Source organism: Ailuropoda melanoleuca, chromosome 2 (genome assembly GCF_002007445.2).
Source record: "Ailuropoda melanoleuca isolate Jingjing chromosome 2, ASM200744v2, whole genome shotgun sequence".
Lineage (NCBI taxonomy): Eukaryota > Metazoa > Chordata > Mammalia > Carnivora > Ursidae > Ailuropoda > Ailuropoda melanoleuca.
The window spans coordinates 86,860,858-86,880,966 of NC_048219.1; the positions used below are offsets into that span (position 1 = coordinate 86,860,858).

The 20,109-nt window shown below is 48.5% G+C and overlaps 2 protein-coding genes across 8 annotated transcripts; one reads left to right on the plus strand and one right to left on the minus strand.

Moving 5' to 3' along the window:
* Positions 1 to 955: 955 nt before the first annotated feature.
* On the minus strand, positions 956 to 19,384 carry ANKRD34A (ankyrin repeat domain 34A). 6 transcript variants are annotated; one of them, XM_034642932.1, is made up of 3 exons: positions 19,202 to 19,384; positions 16,322 to 16,458; positions 956 to 3,399 (listed from the first exon to the last, which is right to left on the minus strand). In XM_034642932.1, the coding sequence occupies exon 3, from the start codon at positions 3,281 to 3,283 to the stop codon at positions 1,793 to 1,795; it is 1,491 nt and encodes a 496-aa protein (XP_034498823.1). In that variant the 5' UTR covers positions 3,284 to 3,399; positions 16,322 to 16,458; positions 19,202 to 19,384; the 3' UTR covers positions 956 to 1,792. The 6 variants fall into 6 exon arrangements, 5 of the variants coding, with proteins under 5 accessions (XP_034498823.1, XP_034498811.1, XP_034498814.1 ...); XM_034642920.1 differs by having other exon boundaries at positions 16,322 to 16,478; XM_034642923.1 differs by lacking the exons at positions 16,322 to 16,458; positions 19,202 to 19,384 and adding exons at positions 3,781 to 3,844; positions 3,946 to 5,528.
* POLR3GL (RNA polymerase III subunit GL) lies at positions 5,697 to 15,624 on the plus strand. 2 transcript variants are annotated; one of them, XM_019805229.2, is made up of 8 exons: positions 5,697 to 6,366; positions 12,354 to 12,521; positions 12,830 to 12,959; positions 13,799 to 13,867; positions 14,212 to 14,268; positions 14,507 to 14,580; positions 14,711 to 14,821; positions 15,119 to 15,624. In XM_019805229.2, exons 2-8 carry the CDS (start codon positions 12,396 to 12,398, stop codon positions 15,203 to 15,205), a joined length of 654 nt encoding a protein of 217 aa, XP_019660788.1. In that variant the 5' UTR covers positions 5,697 to 6,366; positions 12,354 to 12,395; the 3' UTR covers positions 15,206 to 15,624. The 2 variants fall into 2 exon arrangements, with proteins under 2 accessions (XP_019660788.1, XP_034499023.1); XM_034643132.1 differs by lacking the exons at positions 13,799 to 13,867; positions 14,212 to 14,268 and having other exon boundaries at positions 6,242 to 6,366.
* Positions 19,385 to 20,109: the final 725 nt, after the last annotated feature.

Below are 20,109 nucleotides of genomic sequence, written 5' to 3' on the forward strand. Positions count from 1 at the left end.
AGAGGGGTTCAGACATAGGTCTTCTGATTCCCAATATTTTGATCTTTTCGTTATACCATGCATCCTTAGGTAGTTTTCTGATTTTACCTATTCTAAGTCGGGGGAAACGGTGAGAAAGAGTGGAATGGGCAGCTCCCTTACATCCCGTTAGAGTGAGGAAGAATTAGAATATATACAGAAACCAGAAAACTGAGAAGTCTGGAGGCAGATTAAGACATTTACCCTGCTCATAACCTGTCAGGCTGGGTTCCTCTGATTACTTATAGACTCATACGCACATAGATACACATTACACATCCTTTTGTCAGTTGACCATCATGCCATTCCTACCTAGGTGAGGTACTTTTCTCTCTCTTTCCCTACTCTGCAGTGGCTCAGGATGGGGAAATAAAAGTCAGAAGTGGAAAAAATGGGGGCACCTGGCTGTCTCAGTCAGAAAAGCATGCTACTCGTGATCTCAGGTTGTGAGTTTGAGCCCCACATTGTGTGTACAGATTACATAAATAAAAACTTTAAAAAAAAAGTAGAAAAAGGGATGAAATGCACCTGATGAGATGAAAATTAGAACCCCAAGGAATAACTGGGAACGGTCACAAAATAAGAAGCTTGAAAGCGGGGCAGTCAGTCTACTGGAATATATCTGTTGATGGTGGAGGGAGGTAATTTTTGTAGGAGATACTTTCGTAGAAATCTTAAGTTAAAGAATTTGAGGATGGACATAGGGGAGACTGAGCAAACGAAAGCCTGTCAAATGCCTTAAAACCTTCAGGACACAGGACACTTATCTTTTCTTCTCAACCACAGTTGGTCAGTTGGTCTCCTGCAAAGAAGGTGGCTGGAACCTCTAAGTACCCCCTAGATCATTATAGCTATAGTTAGCATTACCCTCCCTTCCCATTCCTCATTCCCCATACCCCACACCCTCAGGCAGAAGTGACAAAACAGAGACTTCTGAACACATTTATTTGATATGTCAAGTGGAGAGAGGAGTGATTTAGGGTTACTCCCCACTTCTACCTGTGGGGGTGTTCATAAGCTCAGACAGACAGAAGAGCAGCATAGAGCCCATGACCCACTCCCTGGGAAAATGAGACAACCTGCTGTATTGGTTGGGGGAACAAGGAGGGAATAAAAAGCCGGAAGTTGAGAAGTAAAGCTGAGAGCAGGAAGGGCAGCAGCAGAACTGAGGCTGGGGTTGCTGCAGGAAAACCCCAAGGAGGGTGAAGAAGATATCCTGAAAAGTGGTTAGGGCTGGAAGCAGGGTGTGAACAAGGAGCCAGGCCTGGAGAGAGAAGCAAGACCTACACAATGGGATGGGATATCCAGGAAGAGGGTAGAGTGTGCAGAGTCATGAACGGGCTGTGTTGTAGGGCATACATGGAAAGCAGGGGATTGCTTCTGCAAAAGGGCAAAGAGATTGGAGACTATCCGTAAGTAGGGGTTCCCTACTGCTTCTGAACAAATGCAAGTGACTTTGGGACCCACTTGGGGCCCAAGCACAAGTGGCCCCGTGTGTGCCATTCCTGTGGATGGGTACACAAGTATTCCAATATGCATGTGAAGTGACCAGGACATGAATGCATGTGTCTATATGTCCAGTAAACAGAGTACTTACCCTTCCCTGCGAATGACAGTACTGTGCTTGTGGACACTTTTTTACCCATGTGTGCGTGCACCGTGCCCAGGAGCACATGCAAGAGACCCCTATGTCCGTGGTGTGTGTGTGAACTGGTTCTCCCACCTGTCCCATCAAGGTCCTGATCCCCACCCTCCTTGGCTCCTCTCGCTCCTCTCAGCGCCCTGGCTCCCCTGGCCCGCCTAGACTCTGGAAGCCCCCTAGCAGGCGGATCTGCTCAGTCTGCATGGAGTGGCGCCTCACCAACTTGCGCTTGGTCCTGGGAGAGCCTGGCGCCCCCGCCTGGGGAGGGGCGGGCAGCGAAGGCGCTCGACCTCCGGGTTGGGGGCGAATGTCAGGGATGGGAGGGTGGGGGCTGACGTTGAGCGGAGGGAGGAAACCAGGCCGCGTTTGCGCGATGTGGTCCAGGAGCAACGTCCCCGAGCCCCTCCGCTCCAGCAGCCCGGGACTCCGCCTCCGTCCGCTCAGCGGAGATACAGCCCCTGGCAGACTCTCCTGGGACTGGCGCGGGGACGGAGCCGAGCCGGCTGGAGGGAGGGTCAGCGGGGAGGCGCTGTATCGGCGGCGCTCCAGGGACAAGCGGCTGCACTCCGGCGAGTCGGGGCAAATATTTCCGGGGGTATCGAGCTCCACCGGCTCCATGCGGCTCAGTTTCTGCCTCAGCCCTGAAGGGGGACCAGACTCCTGAGCTTCTGGCGCGGTGTTTCGGCGAGAGAGAGGACCCCCACCCGTCACTTTCTCCGCCCACGGGGGCGGATCCTCCGGGCCTTCGGTGCTGTGACGTCTGGAAAGACGGGGTCGACCGGTCAGAGTCAGGCCGTTGAATTCCGCGGTCAGGCGCTCAATCCCCAGCCTCCCTTCCGCGGGTGGGACCGGTTGAGGAGGAGCCACTAGGCCCCAGGGCTCGGAGTTGAGCCTTTTGAGTGGTTTTGGAGGGTGACGGGGTGGTTTGGGGAGCGGCTCAGAAGGGGAGGGGTCATCAGGGGGCTTAGGAAGAGGGAATTCGAATACGTCCCGCTTCTCCTCTTCTTCCTGAGCGCGAGGAGATAGCAACCCTCGTCCTCCTCCTCCTGCAGTCTGCAGTTGGATTTCGGAAGGCGACGTGCAGACCCCGGGGCTAGGAGGAGCGGGAGCAGGGTCCTCTACCCCCGGGGACGGTGGGGAATTGAGATACTGCCGCGTCTTCTTGGTTCCCGAGGGCGAGGTGTCGGTGGTGATGATGATGACCTCCGTGCCCTTCGCCTTACAGGCGTCCAGCAGCGTGGCAAGGGTCTCGCGGTCCCCACGGTCCAGGGCGTGGACAAGCGCCGAGGCGCCCGCGTGATCTCGCACGGAGGGGTCTGCACCGTGGGCAAGGAGCAGCGAGGCCACCGCGGCGCCCCCACCCCCGGCGCAAGCGTGCATCAACGCGGTGCGCCCCAGGCGGTCTGCGATGTTGGGGTCCGCGCCTTGCTCCAGGAGGTAGCGTACCATGCGCGCCTTATTCTGGGGGTCGTCGTAACGGGCCCGACAGGCCGCCATTAGCGCAGTCTCCCCCTGGGCATCACCCTCATTCACGTAGGCGCCTCCCTCCAGAAGCAAACGGGCCAAGCGTAGCTTACCCTGACCCACGGCCCGAAGAAGAGCGTGGCCCTCGGTGTGCAGCATAGCTGCGGCAGGGGCGAGAGCACCAATGGAGTCGGGACTGGGGCCCGCCGAGGATGTCTAGGGGCGTGGGGGTGGTGGCTGGCGGAGGCCCGAGGGCTCAGTGGAGAAGCCGATCCCTGCGAGAAAGAGAGAGATCTTATTGACGGATTCAGGCAGGGAAACTGAGGCACCCGTGGAAGGAGACGGCGTGGGGAGATCTCCACGGCACGGCACACAGTCCTTCCTCTAACTCATGCCTTTGAGCCGCCCCCTCCCCCCAGCGCATGCCTGAGGAGGTGGGAAGGGTGCACCCGCATTGAAGGACGAGCGCGCGTGCAAATGCGTACGTGCACGCGCAGGGATACCGCACCCCCACCCTCACCCCACGGCTTATCAGACCTTTCCAGCATCCCCCTTTTCTTATCCGCACTTGGAATACCCCTTTCTAGGACGCTGAACGCCACCCACCCACACACATGCACCCATACATTCACACACACATAATTCCCATTCCTAACCTCTTTTAGGTTGCCACATCCCCCAAAATTGAGTGGGGGTAGGGAAGCAGCTTGCATTTGGGACCTAAAACAGGTGGGGGGAGAATTGGGGGTTTCTTTTGCCCCTGCTATGTTCCCCATCACTCCTTGCTCTTTCCCTCCCAGGCTGTGCGCCCAAATAGATACCTGAATGTCCGCAGGATCTCCGCCGGGCCAGGAGTGAGGCCAGGGCCATGGGGCAGCCTGGGTGGCGGAGCTGGGTTCCCGGGGGCCCACATGGCGTGGGGAGGGGCACCCGTATTCCCTTGGTGTATCTGCGCCCGGGCACCGGATCCTGGTCCCTCCTCCCGGTGCGCCCCGGGCAAGGCGCCGGCTCGGGAGGAGAGAAGCTGGGGGGGGGGCGGAGCTCTGCCTTGCTATTTATAGCCTAGTCTCTGCGGGTGGGGGCGTCGGGCACCAAACCGTTCCCCCACCCATGCACACATAAAGCCTCAAAACCTAGAGGCTCCAATCCTGACTTCTCTTGCTTAGCCGACCTCCTCTCAGCCCCAACAAACCTAAATGTTTCTTAGGAGACTCCTCCGCGACCCAGACTGGGACCATCCCAGTTCTTCGTTGAGCAGAGCCCCATTCTCCGCGCTAGGTGTGTTTATGCGCGCCTGTGCGCCAGATCTGACCTGCCACACACAGCACATGGCACAGTGTGCAGAGAGTTGGAGAGAGGCGATTGGGATCCACAGCCGGAGTCAATACTGCGCAGAGAGAAGCAAGAGATCTGGCTGCCTCCTTGTAGTTTACATGTCAGGGAGAGCTGGAGCCAGACACAGCGGTACATCCTCACTCCACCTCCGCCCAAACGGAACACACGGCACAGATAAACTTGAACCTCAGGTCCCTTGTACAGACCTCAGATAAGTATGAGGAGAGTGGATATACTGGGTCGTTTTTAGCTACACCAGGGGGCATCCCCAGATGCCTTCCTCCCCATATTCTTGGAGGGGGAGAGGAAGAGAGAAAAGGGGCAGAGAGAAGAGCGAACCTTTTAACACCTCCCTTTCTTATTGCATCTATTTACACTCGTTCTTGCTTAGACTCGTTATTTTTCCATGTTGCTTGAAGGTCTCTATCCAATCGCTCCTTAAGTCTTCTATCTGCCTATCTGTCGCAATCATAATCGGTCTCTCTGCTGCCTGTCTCTGCCTCTCCTTGCCACCTGCCCTGTCTCCATGGTTACCATAGCTTCCATCTGCATATTTTAGGAAGGAGTTTATGTCCAGCTGGAAGGCATGAGGGGAAGTGGAAGATGAGGAAAAAATTCCAAGGATTTGGAAAACTCACCTGAGATCATTCAGACTGGAAGCCACCAGACCCAAGATACTAAAAATAATGTTTCTGGAGAAGGAGGGGGAGAAATATTGCAGGGAAGCTACCCATTTTTACTAGCTACCATTTGTTGGACACCAACTATATGCTAAGAACTTCACATACATTATTTTGAATCCTCAGAACAATGCTGTAAGGTAGGAATCTCCTTGTTGTAGATGGAGAAACTGAGACTTAGTAAAGTTAAGCAAGTTCTCCAAAGCGTCACAGCTCTGTTTCTGTCCTATTCCAAAGACTGGGCCCTTGCTACTACACCTACAGCCTTCCGAGTCCAGAGGCTTCACTCCCACGGCCATTTTCTCTGACATGTGGGATAGTCTTCTTGACTAACTCCTAGGTTTTAACACCACTCTGAATTATTCTTTCCCTCTATTTCTGGGGCTGTTTTGGTGGTGGTGGCGGTGGTGGTGGTGGTGGTGGCGGTGGCGGTGGTGGTGGTGTGTGTGAGTGTGAGTGTGAGTGTGTGTGTGTGTGTGTGTGTGTGTGTGTGTGAAAGTAGGATTCCTCTACACCACCCCCCCCATCCACCCTCGCCACCGTGCCCCCTTCACCAAGGGCTAGGAGGAGCTGGAAGGTAATAGAAAATGCAGGAAACACTGGGCTCCTGTCCTGCCTGTCCAACTCTGGTTCTCTGACTCCTAATCCTCCCTTCCCCAAACTTTCCTCCCATCTTCTCACAGACATGGCAGCAACCCACGGGGGGGCGGGGGGGAATAGAAAAGAATTATTCATTGGTCGTGCTGGAGGGAAGCAGTGTAGGACTAGAGGGAAGGCTGGAGTAATGGAGGGGCCAGGCTGTGAAGTCCGAGTCACAAAAAGACTGATCCCTAACGAACAACCGTTTCATTTATCTGGGGGAGCCTCCTCAACAGAGTCCCTCGGCGAGATCTAAGTGTCGGGTTCCCTCTGTGGACTTTCGCTAGCCAGGAGCTCCCGCATCTGAGATGAGGTCGGACATAACCGACCCCTGGTTGACTTTGCAACCCCATCTCCCTTCGCGCCGCGCGGGGCTTCCCAAGCCTGGGTACTGGCTGACTCTCCTCCTCCCTACTTCTCCGTGGCTTCAAGTGGGCGGATCTCCCTGGTCGTCTTCTCCTAGATTGGCCGGGAGAACTCACCAATGGGGAGCTCTGGGAGGCGGACCTACAGCGCCACCAGCTAGAGGAAGACCAGCAAATTTCAAGTTGGCTGCGCCGTGGGCTCCGCGTGGGGGAGGGGCAGCAGGTAAGGCTCCGTCCTGGTGGCTCTGACCTGGTTCTGCCCCACACCTTCCGAACCAGTTCGCCAGGGCCCAGCCGCGAGACAGATAGACAAGCCTTCCGGCAGCCTGTTGGATCTAGCCCCCACTCTTCTTTCCCTTTCTCTTCAGGGCTCCCACTGCTGTACTGATTATATACCGGAGAACTGCAGTTTTCTTTCGTGCATAGGGGAGAGATATTAAAGCACAAAGTGAGGAAGGCTCACTTTTGTATCTCTGACTCTTCGCTATGGCATCAGCTTCCCCCGAATCTATTCGTATTATTCCCTTGTCTAAGAGTCTGACAAACTCCTGTTATCTATCAGGACTTAGCTGAAATACTACCTTCTACCTGTAGCTTTCCTGGACTAGCTTTTTCCCCTCCTCCTCGTCCTCCTCCTTGTCCTTGTCCTCCTCCTCGTCCTCCTCCTCCTTCTTCTTCTTCTTTTTTTTTTTTTTCAGAATTAACCGTTCCCCAGTCTGACGATAGTATTTTATGCATACCTCCATTAAAGTCCTTAGTGCGCTAATGTTTCTGTTCTTCTGAGAATATAAGGTTTTGTAGGCAGGTTCTTGTACTTAATACAAAGTACCCAATAAAGGTTAATTGAATGGAATTGATTGGGAAGGCAGAATTTAAACTCCTAACGTAATTGGGGAACAATTAATAAAAGACAAAATACAATACAATATGTAATTAAGATATCTTAAATTAGTGGTTTGTAATATAATTGCTCCCCCAGTCAAGAGAAGGGAGGAAGCTAGGAGGACTGGGATGGTAAGGGGAGACTTGATGAATCACAAGGTCTCAAGTTTGGAAAAGCCCTCAGAAATCATGTAGTCATTCGTTCAACGGACATTTATTGAGCACCTGCTATATGCCAGACATATGCTAGACAATGGGGATCATAGCGAATCCTCTACTTTAAATATGCATCCTTCCTCTGATAAACTATATAGTAAATTGTTATCCGGCTTCTATTTCAAAGAGAACTCCCTATCTCACTTTGCAGGTCATTCCATTTTCAGATATTTGTTCTTCAATTAATATCCAACAAATATTCTAAACAAATATATAGCTCAAGGAAATGCAATCCTCACTTTCATTGTAAAAGAGGGATAGCTGTCCTGGTTAAGAACACGGATTTGAATTCAGTAGCATTCTTAAAAATAAAGAAAACCATCCCTTTTGGTTTCTGACTAAAGAAGTAGTATACATTTATTCTAGAAAATTTGGAAACACATAAAGGTATAAATCAAAATGCCTATTATTTCATCACTGTGATCTAGTGATAACCATTATTATTACTTTAATATTTATCCTTTCAATCTCTTTTCTGCATATATACGCCAGTGTGTGTGTGTGTGTGTGTGTGTGTGTGTTACATAAATCAGGCTATGGAACAAATACAATTTTATATCATGTTTCCCTACACTTTATATTGTGAACATTTTTTTTTGCTTTTAAATATTATTTGAAGTCATTTTTCTTTCTACATAGTGGTCTAAAATGAATATTTGATTTTTCTTGACCATTTTTCATCAGACCATTTAGGTTATTTCAGAAGTTTTGCTACCATAGATAGCTCTATGATGACCATCCTTGTACTTACATATCTGACTATATATGATGATTTCTTTAGGATAGATTTTTTTTTTAAAAGATTTTATTTATTTATTTGACAGAGATAGAGACAGCCAGCGAGAGAGGGAACACAAGCAGGGGGAGTGGGAGAGGAAGAAGCAGGCTCATAGCAGCGGAGCCTGATGTGGGGCTCGAACCCATAACGCCGGGATCACGCCCTGAGCCGAAGGCAGATGCTTAACCGCTGTGCCACCCAGGCGCCCCTAGGATAGATTTTTTTAAAGTAGGATTATTGGATTAAAGATATGAACATTTAGGGGCGCCTGGGTGGCTCAGTCGTTAAGCATCTGCCTTCGGCCCAGGGCATGGTCCCAGGGTCCTGAGATCAAACCCCGCATCGGGCTCCCTGCTCTTCCTCTCCCACTCCCCCTGCTTGTGTTCCCTCTCTCACTGGCTGTGTCTCTCTCTGTCAAATAAATAAATAAAATCTTTTTAAAAAAAAAGATAAGAACATTTAAGAGGCTGTTGATTCAAGTGGCCAAATTGCTCCCCTGACAGACTGTGTATAAACACAATCCTTCCGCTGAGGTATGAGAGGGTCCATCTCAAAAAAACTGGCAGCCCGATTACTTTTTAAGTCTTTGTCAATTTGACAGGTGAAGAGTGGTTTTATTAACCATCTTTTGTCAATTGCCTATTCATGTCCTTTGCGCATTTATTCTATTGGTGTGATTTTTTTTTCCATTTGGATTTCCCTGAACACTCATATAATGAGCGTCAACTCCTTGTCTTATTTATCATAAATATAACAAATCCTAAATTATAGAGTGCTCTAGGCCTGAGTCTCTGGATCTCTTCTTTTCTGTGTTCACATCTGCTCCATTAGGCATTACACCCAGTCTCATGGCTCGAGATATTTGTATATTGTTAATTCTATGAGAATGTAAGCTCCATTTAAACTCCATGGGCACAGTGGTTTTTGTTTTGCTCACTGCTCTATCCCTAGCACTTGGAATAGTGGCTGGCATATAACAAGCACTCAGTGGAAATTTGTTGAATGAATTAAGATGGTTTTATTATTATTATTATTATTCCCATTTATAGATGAAGAAACAGGTTTGGAGATATTAAATTAGTTGCTGAAGGTTGTGTAGCTAGGAAATGACAGAACTGGAATTCAAATCCGTGTTCTTAACCACTACATGTACTGCCTTTCTGAAATTTGATGTAATGGTTTTTCTGTATGTTTTGTTGAAACCTGCTTCTTAATGATTTCTACCACAATACAGTTACTACAGTGAGTATCATATGAGATGTTATTTGGGGGAAGGAGAGTACAAGGATGAGCTCTAGAGAGGGTTGACGATAAGGAAAAGCAATTTGGGACCAGATTATGGAAGACCCTAATTATCCTCAAGAGCTTAGACTGAATCACAGTCTTCAATAAAAGAGACACGCCGTAGATTCCTGACCTGAGTTGGGTAGAGATGGATGGTTTATAGTTTTCGAACCACTAGTTTATTGCCTCAATTAACTAAAATTTTGTCTTCCTTTTACCCCATGTCCTGGGGGGGGGTCGCTCGGTTAATGTCTGGAAATGGAGTTCGATTTGTCTAACCTCAAAACTCACAGCCTTTTCTTAACTCCTCTGCTTTGCGATCAAACCAACTCCCATCTGCACTGCTAGAACCATGTCTGTCAGGTGGAAAGATACCTAAACCAGTTGGTTAGAGTGCTCTTTCCCTTGAAAGGGTCTGAAGACATGCTCACAAATTCTTTCTCCTTCTCTAGTGTCCACGAGACATCCTTTCCCCCTAATATGTTCTTTCAATCAGATCACAGTTTAATCTATTAGCTAAGAGCCATTTTTTCCTCACATTTATTTTGTTGAGCCTAAAACTTTCCAGATTCCTCAGACACACGTTTTCCCACCCTCTTCTTCCTACTACATATTATTAATTTCATCGACTATTTTGTTGCTATATTTTTTAATTTTTAAATTATTATTTTTCTCTTATTACAAAAGCAATACCTATTCAGTATAGAAAACAAACTTTAAAAGACACACAACCCCCCAAAAAAACCCCACAAACCCCATCAAATTAGCCAATATTAATTTTCGATGTGTATCCTTCAAGAACAACTTTTTTTCATCATAAATGTGTATGTATGTGTTAAAAAAATGTGTATGTGTGTGTTTGACAAAATAGATGACCTTATATATATCTCTAAATCTTTTTTTTTTCACCAACTTGGGTATTTTGTTGATCCATATATTTCTTGTTTAGAGTATTTGTAGTATATTAACTGAAGAACAAATATCCAAAAATGGAATAACTTGCAAAGTGAGATAGGGAGTCCTCTTACTAAAGATGTTTAAATAGGAACTGTATAATAATTTACTAAATATGGTTTATCAGAGGAAAGATACAGGTATAGAGTAGAGAATTTGCTATGACCCCCATTGTCTAGCATTGTGTCTGGCATATAGTAAATACTCAATAATTATTTGTTAAATGAATGAATACATGATTTCTGAGGGCTCTTACAAACTTGTGACCTTGTGATTCATCAAGCCTCCTTTCACCATCCCAGTCTTCCTAGCTTTCTCCCTTCTCCCATCATATTAAGGGTATGTACCCTTACTAGCAATGTAATTTAATATTGTTCATGTTGACCATGGCCACCAGACTGAAGTAGTGTTTGTCCAGTTTCTCCATTAGAGTTACTCTCCCCTTTCCTAAGCTGAATTAGACAAAATTCCCTATATATAGCCCACACTTAAGGAGTGAAAAGTTATACTCCCCCTCTTCAGGGTGGAGTCTACATAGTTTATTTGGAATTCTACATGAGAGGTTTGTCTTTTCTCCTCCACGTATTCACTTATTTAATTATTTGTTTATATCAGTGTGGACTCATGGATATTTGTTTTATACTTTGGTGTTATAATCTAATACTACCCTATTTTATTGCTCAAATTCTTCCAGCTTTGGCCATTGGGAGCTCTTTCAGTTGACCCTTATGCCCTTTTGACATAGCCCCACCAATGTATGCGTGTGTGTAGTTGTTTTGAGTACTTCTTTGCTTTCTGGCACTAGAAGATGCTTCCAGCTCACTTTATATATTTCCTGCCCCAGCCCTAGAATCAGCCATTTCTCCAAAAACCCCTGGTTCCTTTTGTTGGAAAATGGTATTAGAAACCAAGATCTGGGTGCTAGGTGTGCTCTCTGTCACTGGAATATCATTTCTTGCAAGTTTTATTTTCATGTGGTAACTTTACCTTCCATCCTACCTTTCAATTCATCAGAGTTGATCACTATGGGATGGGCTTCCTTGGGGGAGAATGGACACCCTCTCTCCCGGAAATGCCCCTGGAATTTAAACGACTAATAACTTACAGAGTGAAGTACTGCATTGGGAGGGAATTTAGACTACGTACTTCTATCGGTCCTTCCAGTTCTAACATTCCGTGCTTCTAAGTGGTGTTTAAAAAAAAAGGGGGGGGGGATGCCTGGGTGGCTCAGTCAGTTAAGCACCTGCCTTTGGCTCAGGTCATGATCTCAGGGTCCTGGGATCGAGTCCCGCGTCGGGCTCCCTGCTCTTCTCCCTCTCCTTCCGACTCATGCTCTTCTCTCTATCTCTCTCTCTCATAAATAAAAATCTGTAAAAAAAAAAAAAAAAACAAATTAAAAAAAATGGATTGTAATGGTTCTCCTCACCCCCACCTCCCACCACTGACTTATCCCTGTGCCCCACAGTGCCTGGCACACTACCTTTTCCATTATAGATGCTTGATAAATGTTTTGCTGAAATTCATTGCATTGGGTTGCACTGGGGCCTGGTTGGGTGTGGAAAGCCAGGGAGACAAAGAATTCAAAGATTATATGGACATATGCTGATGATGACAAATACCAAGTTATCTTGGGGACGGAGGGAAGTTTTATCCAAGGGTCTAATCACTCCCCCCCTTTATAAATTTATTTGAGAAAGGGGGGACAGAGGGAGAGAGAGAACCCAAGTAGACTCCCCACTGAGCACAGAGCCAATGCAGGGCTCCATCTCATGACTATGAGATCATGACCCCGAGATCATGACCTGAGCCTAAATCAAGAGTTGGAAGCTTAACCCACTGAGCCACTCAGGCACCCCCCCCCACTTCCCCTTTTGTTCTACAGTTATGCTATATTGCAATTATCTGTCCTGTTGGGACCATGTCTCAACCACATCTGTATTTCCAGAAATACCCTGCCTGGTACAATGCCTTCTCCATCAAAATTTGTTGAATTACACTGGCTATTTGGGTCCTAAGGAGAAAAAATTGAGTGTCCCGTACCTCTCTGGCTTCCCGTCATTCTACTATACTTTTCTTTTTGTTTTTGTCTTTATCAGGTTTTTCTCACTGGATCACTGTATACCCAGGCCCCCTCCACCATGGCCAGTCGGGGTGGGGGCCGGGGTCGTGGCCGGGGCCAGCTGACCTTCAACATGGAGGCTGTGGGCATTGGGAAGGGAGATGCTCTACCCCCACCCACCCTGCAGCCTTCTCCACTCTTCCCTGTGAGTATCTGCCCCCCTTGTGTGCCCCCTGGCTGACCGTATATGATCCTGGATTCCTCGTGGGCCACCATAAAACTCATCTTGCCCCTTCCTGTCTCTATGCTTCCAACTCACATGGGATGTTTTCCAGGCAAAGTAGTTTATTACACCCCCAGCTCCCCAGCTTTCAAAATGCTGTTGCTCCCCCATTTTTCTTTGGCCCTCTGGTCAGTGGGAGCATTGCATTGAACTGGGGGGAGAGACCCTTCTAGATTTGTGCTCTAGTGTGTTTTTTTTCCCTGAACTGACCACTGCCCCTGCTTCCTTAGCCCTTGGAGTTCCGTCCAGTGCCTCTGCCCTCAGGAGAAGAAGGGGAGTATGTCCTGGCACTGAAGCAGGAGCTACGAGGGGCCATGAGGCAGCTCCCCTACTTCATCCGGCCAGCTGTCCCCAAGAGAGGTCAGTTGGAGCGCTAGCATCACATTCTGAGCGCCTTTCCTGAGTAGTACCCTGTACACAGCACCACAGGGGCCAGAGAAGCAGACGAGGTGCAGGAAGCTCACTAACTGGGGAGAATATAACAATCACCCCTGCCTTTGAAATGCATTCAGGTATTCACGGTTTGCTCTGAGTCTCACGACAGTCTGGGGGTAGTAGGAGGAGAAGCATCTCGGTGCTCATGTCATAGGTGTAAATGGAATAGATCAACATTATGAACTGGTTGGATATTACAGGCACCAAACAATCAGAAGGGAGGCTGATGCTGGGTGTCTGAGAAGCCTTCCTAAGGTTAGCAGGATTCTGGAGAGGTCAGGGAGACCAGAAGGGACCCAAGAAGAGGAGTCACTTGGGAGGCTTGGGACAGTGGATATGTACCAGCAGGTGTGGAAGTGCAGTGTTTGACTGTATTGATACACAGTGCTTTCCAGTTGAAGCCTTAGAAGCTGAAGCTCAGAGGGATGAAAGATTTGCCTGGTAGCCCCATTAACGAAGAGTAAAGGGAAGGCTTGAACCCTGATCTCTTGCTCTCTAGTATACTTTCCAGTGTACCACACTACCTCTCAACATGGCTGTGTCTTTGGGTTAAGAGAGATAACCAAAACATTGTAATTTGGGGTGGCAAAGGGACAAGGCTGAAGAATGTTGAAGGTCCTCATGGAAGCTGACCCCCCGGGTTCTGGGTTTGGGGTGAAGGAACAGACAATGCCTGAGTATTGAGAGGGCTGGGCCCTTAGGAACAACCCTGTTCCAGGGCTCTGAAAGGATAAAACTTTGACCCTTGGCCTCTGACCCCTCAGATGTGGAGCGTTACTCAGACAAATATCAGATGTCAGGGCCGATTGACAATGCCATCGATTGGAACCCTGGTAGGTGATGGGCCCTTTCACTGTCTGCCCTTTTCTAAAATCCTCAAGATGCCACAAGCCACCAGCCCATCCACCTTTCTCTGTCCCCCACCTCCACTCTATTCAGTATTCATAAACTGGACCCGAGATGTGCTCCAAAACGCTCTCCTGACTCTACCTGAAAACCTATGAAATAGCCCCACTTCCCTGGAGACATCCAAGCTACAGTTTTGTTCTAAGCGACTTTGACCCAACCCCTTCCTTCCTCACCATTATCCTGTCTCTTACCTCTCCTTTAAAACCAGTCATTCATAGGAAACCACAGGCAGGGTCTTACTGACATTTACGTTCCCACTGGTTCCCAGATTGGCGACGTTTACCCCGGGAGCTAAAGATCCGAGTGCGGAAGCTACAAAAGGAACGTGAGTGTACCTGGGAAAAGGAGGCAGAAGAGATTTCCTTCATCAGCTGGAGGGCCTGAGGCTGTGGGTGGTCTTGCCCCGCCCTTCCAGTTCCTACCCTTTCCACCCAGTATTGTAGCTGGATGCTGTGGTGGCCACATGAGGGCAGCAGAATGACATCGTCTCTGCGAGAGGGTGGGGTAGAAAGCTAATAGGGAAGTTTGCTCTCTGATGGTTCACCTTTTGATTCCTTGATCAGGGACCACCATCCTAATTCCCAAGAGGCCCCCTAAGAACACAGAAGATAAGGAAGAAACAATACAGAAACTAGAGGTACGGAGGAAATGTGCACAAAGACCACCTGGACCCTAGACCCATTCCCTGTCCTTTGGCCCATGTGTGCCTCACTCTTTCCCTTTTCTGAGCCGAGTCTGAGTTTTCCTTCTATTCATCTCCACATAAGACCCTGGAGAAGAAGGAGGAAGAAGTGACTTCAGAGGAAGATGAGGAGAAAGAAGAAGAAGAAGAGAAGGAAGAGGAAGAAGAGGAGGAGTATGATGAAGAACATGAAGAGGTGAAGGGGCTCTCCTTCCACCCTCAGTTCCCATCTCTTCCTCATCAGTTCTGGGGTCTCAACTCTGTCCACCACGGATATTCTCTCTAGAGGGTTGGAGAGCCAAAGGAGATGTCCCCCAGAGGATAGTGCCCTCCACTTCATGCGTCCCTAGGCTCTTCTCAAGAGCAAACTGCAGCCAGAAGGGATTTCCCAGGCCTGGGATGGTTTCATGGGGATCAGAGGGTCCTGATACGCCGGGGGGAAGGAGAAGGCTTAAAGCGAGCCTGACTTTGATTTCTTTTTGTTCTGTTTCAGGAAACTGATTACATCATGTCATATTTTGACAATGGAGAGGACTTTGGGGGTGACAGTGATGACAATATGGATGAGGCTATATACTGAAGAAGGACCCTGAACAACAACACCTTGGACCTTCGGGTCTTTTTTGATTTAAGATACAAATAGTAACGGTCCCTATTACTTGGTTTTGTGGACTGGCAAATCATTTGCTTAGAGTCCAGATACACTGTTTGGCCCTGGAGATAGGAATGGACAATGATGACAGATAGCTCTCTTTTCTACCCTTCCCCTCCCTCTACCCTTGTATCACCTCTGATAGCTTGGGAAAAGGGCAAAGGACCAATGTCTTAATTGTATGAAGGAAAGAAAGAAGGGTCAAAGAAACACTGGAGTTGTTAGAGCTGAGACAGCTGTATATACGCCCCCACCCACTTTTTTATAGTGAAAGATAATTGGGGGTGTGTGCAGTTAGGAGGAGTAAGACCAGCTTTATGTTTTTAAATAAAATGTTTTTATCTGTCTCTCTGTCTAGGGTGAGGCCTGGTGGGAGAGACCTGGAGAAAAGAAGCGAGTGCCTAGCTGGGCCATTCTTTCCTTACCCATCAGAGTCCAGTGTGACACACTGGGGGTTACGGCCTTCCTGTCCTTTACCCCTTCCCTCCCACCCCCATGGTGGGACACAGACTCCCAATCTAGCCCTGCCAGGGAACATTCTATGAGGCTGCACAGAGTGAGTAGTAGAGAAGAACAACCCATGCTCTGAAGAGCCGTTGGCTTCTGAGCCTCTGGTCCTCAGGCCGTGGAACACAATTATCTCTTTTCACATGTGTTCACAGGGACGCGGGCCCTCTCTTTCCCACACTTGACCTTGATCTTGTCCTTGTTTACAAGGAGAGATTACAGCTATTTTTGTGAGAGAGAGTCAAGAAAGCCAGGTGCCAGGAGGGAGGGAATAGGGAGGGGGTGCTGATTCCGCCTCACCACACAACCTCTTCCAGGCCCCGGGGAACCCACATTGAAAGTTCTATGCAAAAGGAACCACCATTCTCCACTTCCAGAAGCTGCTTTGTGGCTGAGTCGCAGTTTCTCTTTTGGTTCTTCCTTTATTGAATTTAGTTAGCCTTTCTTACTCCCTTCTCGGAGTAGAGGGGGTAGGCGGTATTGCTTTACAGGAAGTAAGGAGGGTGGGGAGGCGGGGAGTGACTTAGGGATACTCACAGCTCTGAGAGATGCTTTCTCGCCCACACAGCTCTCCCTGGGGTGAGGTCACTTCCCTGGGCTCTGATTGGCTTCCACCTAAGCCCTCGATGAGCTGATTGGTTCCAGCCACTTGACATGCAACAGTCACGGGCGAGCTGCGTGTCCAGAATAGGGACTGAATAAGGAGGCAAACACAGATAGCTGGGATGCTGTCATAGCGATCCTACTAAACATTTGAAAGTCATAAAGAGGGGGTGCAAGAGAACCTTCAAGAAATTCTCCAACCGTATTCAGCCAGGCGTACTGAATTCCATACTGCATCAAGTGATAGAGGCTGGCAATTTCATGTTAGCTATTTCTGACCCCATTGTAAAAAATGAATAGGGGCTGTGACTCCATTGAGGGAAAGCACCTTGAAAGCTTGGTTTGGCTGTGGTAATAGGTGTTAGGGTAGAGGCAGCCAAGAGAACAGAGAAGGAAGCAGGAATTGAAAGAGGACTTTCCAGAGTTATTGAGCAATCTGTGGTGATTGGTGTGTTTCCTTTTCTAGCTCTGCAAGGTGTTAGGTGAGTGGAATGGTGAGGGAGGGGCTGAGGGACCTGTCACTGGGGTTTCCCATAGTGACACTTTAGCCTGTGATTGTGGCTGTGGAGAAATCAGCAAGAAACAAAAACTGAAAAAAATCTCCTTTTGCCTCCTGTCCTCCTCCCCCACATATACCAGCCCTAACATGATCAACTATATCTGTGTCTATGTTGGGGCCACAGCCATCCCCCCAAACCCCACCTAATGCCAGCCTGGGAACAAAGAAGATTCTAGACAAAAAAGAGTAGAGGAGGACTGGAACACACTCCTGCTGCCACCACTGTATACGTACATCTTTTTCCCATGAAGTGGGAGAAAGGGGGGCAAAGGTTAGTGACCAGTTGGGTTCAGTTGTACTGCCTCAAAAACAAAGTGTCAGAAAGATCAGACCATTCTTGGATTCTTTCCTATCTGGCGTCCTGCCACTCCTGGCAGGTGACCTTGCTGAACAAAGCCAGAGACACGGGATCTAGCAGCTTCCCCAGATTCCAGAACAGTTCCAGGCAGAGTTAGACTGTTTCCATTGACCTCTCCCCTACTTTCCATAGGTTCCATCGGGCAGGCTGAGGCTGAAGCCTAAGGTCCAGTCACCAGTCATGACTGCTTATTTCTCTGGAGGACCACCTGAGAGGTTAGAGGTTGAGGATCTGTCTGCAAACGTTTAGAGAGGACCCACACAGTGCTCGCCCAGCCCTGTGCTACCTGCCTGGTAGGGCCTGCCTATGTGGAATGGATTGCTCCCACACCCACAGCCAGGCCCGTGCTGGCCTCAGGCAGGGTGGGTTCTCCGGCAGGAATCCTACCCTTCCTTACTCTATGTTCCATCTGTAGCTTCTGGTCCCCTCCCACCTTGGGCAGGAAGCTTGAGAGTGGGGTCTGCAAACTTCCCAGGGACAGCTGAATGGAAAACCTGGATGCAACACGTTATTTAGAAGACTGGGAGTGGAGACCCAAGAAAATTGGAAGGTCAGATATCGGGTGGATAGGGCACCCATGGTTTAGTGAGGAAAAGACAATTATTTCCCTCAATTCATTTTAATTGCTGTTTGAACTTTGAAAGGAAGGAAGGGTGGCCTGTAGGCGTAGGCTAGTTGAGAACTAAGGCAAAGGGAAGGGCAGCTGTCTCAAATGAGCAAAGCACTAGTTATGGTCATATGTTTATGGAGTTACGGTTTATGGAATTCACCGCCCCACAGCCTTGTGCCCTTGGGAAAATCATGACAAGTCTGCAAGCCTCAACTGAGACAGAATTTGGATTAGAGACCCACTAGGAGCCCTTCAAGCTGACGCTGGTTCACCTGCAGGAGTCTAAATGGTTTTGAGAACAAAGGTCAGGACGTGTCCGGCTTTTGCTGAACTCATTCCACCCTCTGGACTTCCTCGCCTATTTTCAGCTTGGGCAAGCTAAAGAGACCTCAGGCATGCAGCCAGTCCTTTCCAAGAAACGGCCTCAGCCCTGGTAGCGGGAGGATCAGCAATTCTATCAACTATCGAGGGAGGTGACAACCCCTGCCTCAGAGTTCAAGGTCACAATCTGCAGGTCAGGACTCACATCAAGCAGTTTGGAGAAATTTCTGACTGAGGAAGGGGCTGGTGGGGCAGGGCTTCTTCATCTCCTGTCATATATCATGTCTGGCCAGAGGACAGAGAAGAGAAGTGAGCTAGACAAGAATAGCTCAGTTAGCTAATCTGGCCAGACCCGTGGTGACCCCTTTTCCATTGACCTTTCCCCTACTGAGCCTTGCTATCTCCTTAAGTTCATTTGGGACCAGAGAGCTGAAAATAAGAAGTTCTAGTATCACCTCAGAAAGGCCTTTGCTTTATCTCCAAGAGAACTTAATTTGCTGTTTTGTATCCTAAAGGGAAGGGAGGTTCCCCCAGTCACCCTAATGGGACTCAGTGGGGAGACAGTGATCCAACCCTAACTGCAGGACCTGAGAGACTAAGGCCCAAGAATTTTAGACCTTTTTAAGGTCCAAGGATTCCTCAGACCCAGGCCTGACCAATGCAGGGAGAGGCTATGTCGCCACGACCTTTGGGTCTGGGACTGTTCCCCATTCTCAAACCCCTCCTCCTCCCTGGATCCTCAGCTATGAGCTGGGCTTCCCAAAACTTGGACCCCTGCGTCTCCTCAAATCTTCCCCATCCCGTGATTCCATTTCTCTTGGTATACAGTGGTCAGTGGAAAATATCCAAATCCTGTCTTTGACATTTCTTTGTTACATTCAGGGCAGCATTGATAGTACTGGAATAGGAGGGAGATTAGTTAGACCTGTCTTTGCCTTACCAGAGAGGCTGGGGGAATAAACTCACCCAAGTCAGGAACACAGATCTGAGGTATTTCCTATCTTGGGGAGAGAAGAGATGAAATCCCGTTTGGACAGGGAAAGGAGCCCTGGTACTCATCCTCGTTCTGGTCTTCTATGGTGGGAGATGTAGCCATTCTGGAAAGACGATTCCCTCATCTAAGGAGGTCAAGGCAACTCTTTCACTTCATTTTTCTGAGGCAGGAGAGGTAAGAGGAAGTGAAACAAAGATGGGCTCAGTGGGAGAAAGGCCAAATGCTGACCAGCCCTTTTCTCAGCCCTCTGCTTCCTGTCCCCAAGCCTCTCTCCTGGCCCCTAGACAATCTTTCCTGTCTAACCATACTTGGCTGCTCTTAGCCCCTCACCTCTCCCTTACTTGGCCTGGCTCCTGTTTTGAGACTTACTTTTCAAACCTGAGCCACCACGCTAACACCTGTCCAGAGATATCAGGGATGTCTACAAATTTCCCAGGAGCTGGACTGGGCCAGGTCAGAAGGTGTGATTTAGGGCCAGAAAGAGCTTATCACTCACTCATTCTTCTAGTCTTTCATATTCTTTTCCTCTTGTTGACTCTCCGTGTCTTTCTTTCCATGTCTCTCTTTGCCTTGTGTCTTTAGCATTGTGGTGCCTAACTTGGGTTATTTATGGGTGATGTAGCGAGGAATATTTGGAGTTGCAGAATACGCACAGCACATCTTCCAGCATTTCGATTTTCTTTGAAGACTTGGTGGAGGAAGAAAAAATTATTTTCATGCAAAACTACACAAATGTACTGTGCAGTATAAGTCAAAATTTGCACTTTTAAACATTAAATATGTACTTCAGCAATATTTTTGGCTTCTGACAGGCGACTTTGGAGTGTTCCAGAAGCCGTGGGGAAAATGGTTCATTCTCCCTAATCTTAGGGGGCCCCTC

Coding starts and splice junctions, on each gene's coding strand:
- POLR3GL (XM_019805229.2), top strand. CDS start 12,396: ATGGCCAGTCGGGGTGGGGGCCGGGGTCGTGGCCGGGGCCAGCTGACC. Junction 12,960..13,798: donor GCCAGCTGTCCCCAAGAGAG/GTCAGTTGGAGC, acceptor CTGACCCCTCAG/ATGTGGAGCGTTACTCAGAC. Junction 14,581..14,710: donor AAACAATACAGAAACTAGAG/GTACGGAGGAAA, acceptor TCTCCACATAAG/ACCCTGGAGAAGAAGGAGGA.
- ANKRD34A (XM_034642932.1), bottom strand. CDS start 3,283: ATGCTGCACACCGAGGGCCACGCTCTTCTTCGGGCCGTGGGTCAGGGT.